This window comes from Pseudochaenichthys georgianus, unplaced genomic scaffold (genome assembly GCF_902827115.2).
Source record: "Pseudochaenichthys georgianus unplaced genomic scaffold, fPseGeo1.2 scaffold_1829_arrow_ctg1, whole genome shotgun sequence".
In the NCBI taxonomy this organism is placed as follows: domain Eukaryota; kingdom Metazoa; phylum Chordata; class Actinopteri; order Perciformes; family Channichthyidae; genus Pseudochaenichthys; species Pseudochaenichthys georgianus.
In genome coordinates, this window is record NW_027262591.1 from 22,501 (window position 1) to 23,700 (window position 1,200).

Here is a 1,200-nt window from a genome sequence, read left to right on the forward strand (position 1 = left end):
CACACACACACACACTTTAGTACAAGTGTCAGGACTCCTTAGAAGAGGAAGTACGCATCTAGAGGCAAACAAACAAATCCTCTCTTGCCGCGGTTTAGAAATGTCTGATGAATTAAAGTTATATATAACTTTAATAATAATATATATATTATTATTAAAGTTATATAACTTTAATAATATATATATTATTATTAAAGTTATATATAACTTAATATATATATATTAGATTCAGGTACTCGTCACTAACCCAGGTGGGAAAGAGGGGCTTTTGATTGGACGCTCGTTAAAGTCCTTAATTGAAGAGAAAACCCCTCACAGTGTGCGATGTTCCTCCTCTCTGATCCGCTCTCTGTTTGATTACTAATGTCTGATCGTTGATTAACCGGCTTCTCTTCCAGGTTTCTGTTGAACTGAATATTAATCATTAACACAGGATGAAGCATGTCACTAATATTTCTGCTTCAGTACAAACCTGCTTCAACCTGTCTCCCCCTCTCTCCCTCTCTCTCTCTCTCCCTGTCTCTCTCTCTCTCCTCTTTCTACCTGTCTCTCTCTCTCTCTCTCTCTCTGTGTCCCTCTCTCTCTCTCTCTCTGTGTCCCTCTCTTTCTACCTCTCTCTCTGTGTCCCCTCTCTCTCTCTCTCTCTCTGTGTCCCTCTCTCTCTCTCTCTGTCCCCCCCCCCTCTCTCTCTCTCTCTCTCTCTCTCTGTCCCTCTCTCTCTCTCTCTCTCTGTCCCCCCCTCTCTCTCTCTCTTTGCATGCCTTCCTGGATGATAGCTGCTATAATCGCCACCCAGCTCACCACGCCGTACATTCGCATCGCCCCGGCGGCGGGAGACAAGCAGCTCCCAGGTCAGAGAACACACACTGTAACACACACACACACACACACACACACACACACACACACACACACACACACACACACACACACACACACACACACACACACACACACACACACACACACACACACACACACACACACACACAGTTTTACAGAGCAACACAATGAATGACAATATAAAAATAATAATATGATTACAAGATAAAATAAAATAAAACATTTAAAATAGATTACAATGAAATTCAATATAATTCAATAGACATACAATATATTTTTTTTTAATAAAGTGGAATATCTTTGATTCTTTTTGGGAATATTTTGGGGAAAAAATATAATTATTTGTGGAAAATAATT

General features: G+C 40.2%; 1 protein-coding gene across 1 annotated transcript in view; it reads left to right on the forward strand.

Moving 5' to 3' along the window:
• The window catches only part of LOC117441608 (receptor-type tyrosine-protein phosphatase mu-like), a gene marked incomplete at its 3' end in the record, with an annotated part of 16,694 nt that extends 15,843 nt beyond the window's left edge, over positions 1-851 (forward strand). The window contains exon 9 of the mRNA XM_034077674.1: positions 777-851. Within this exon, the coding sequence (XP_033933565.1) occupies positions 777-851 (75 nt within the window). The remainder of the gene's footprint in view (positions 1-776) is intronic.
• Positions 852-1,200: the final 349 nt, after the last annotated feature.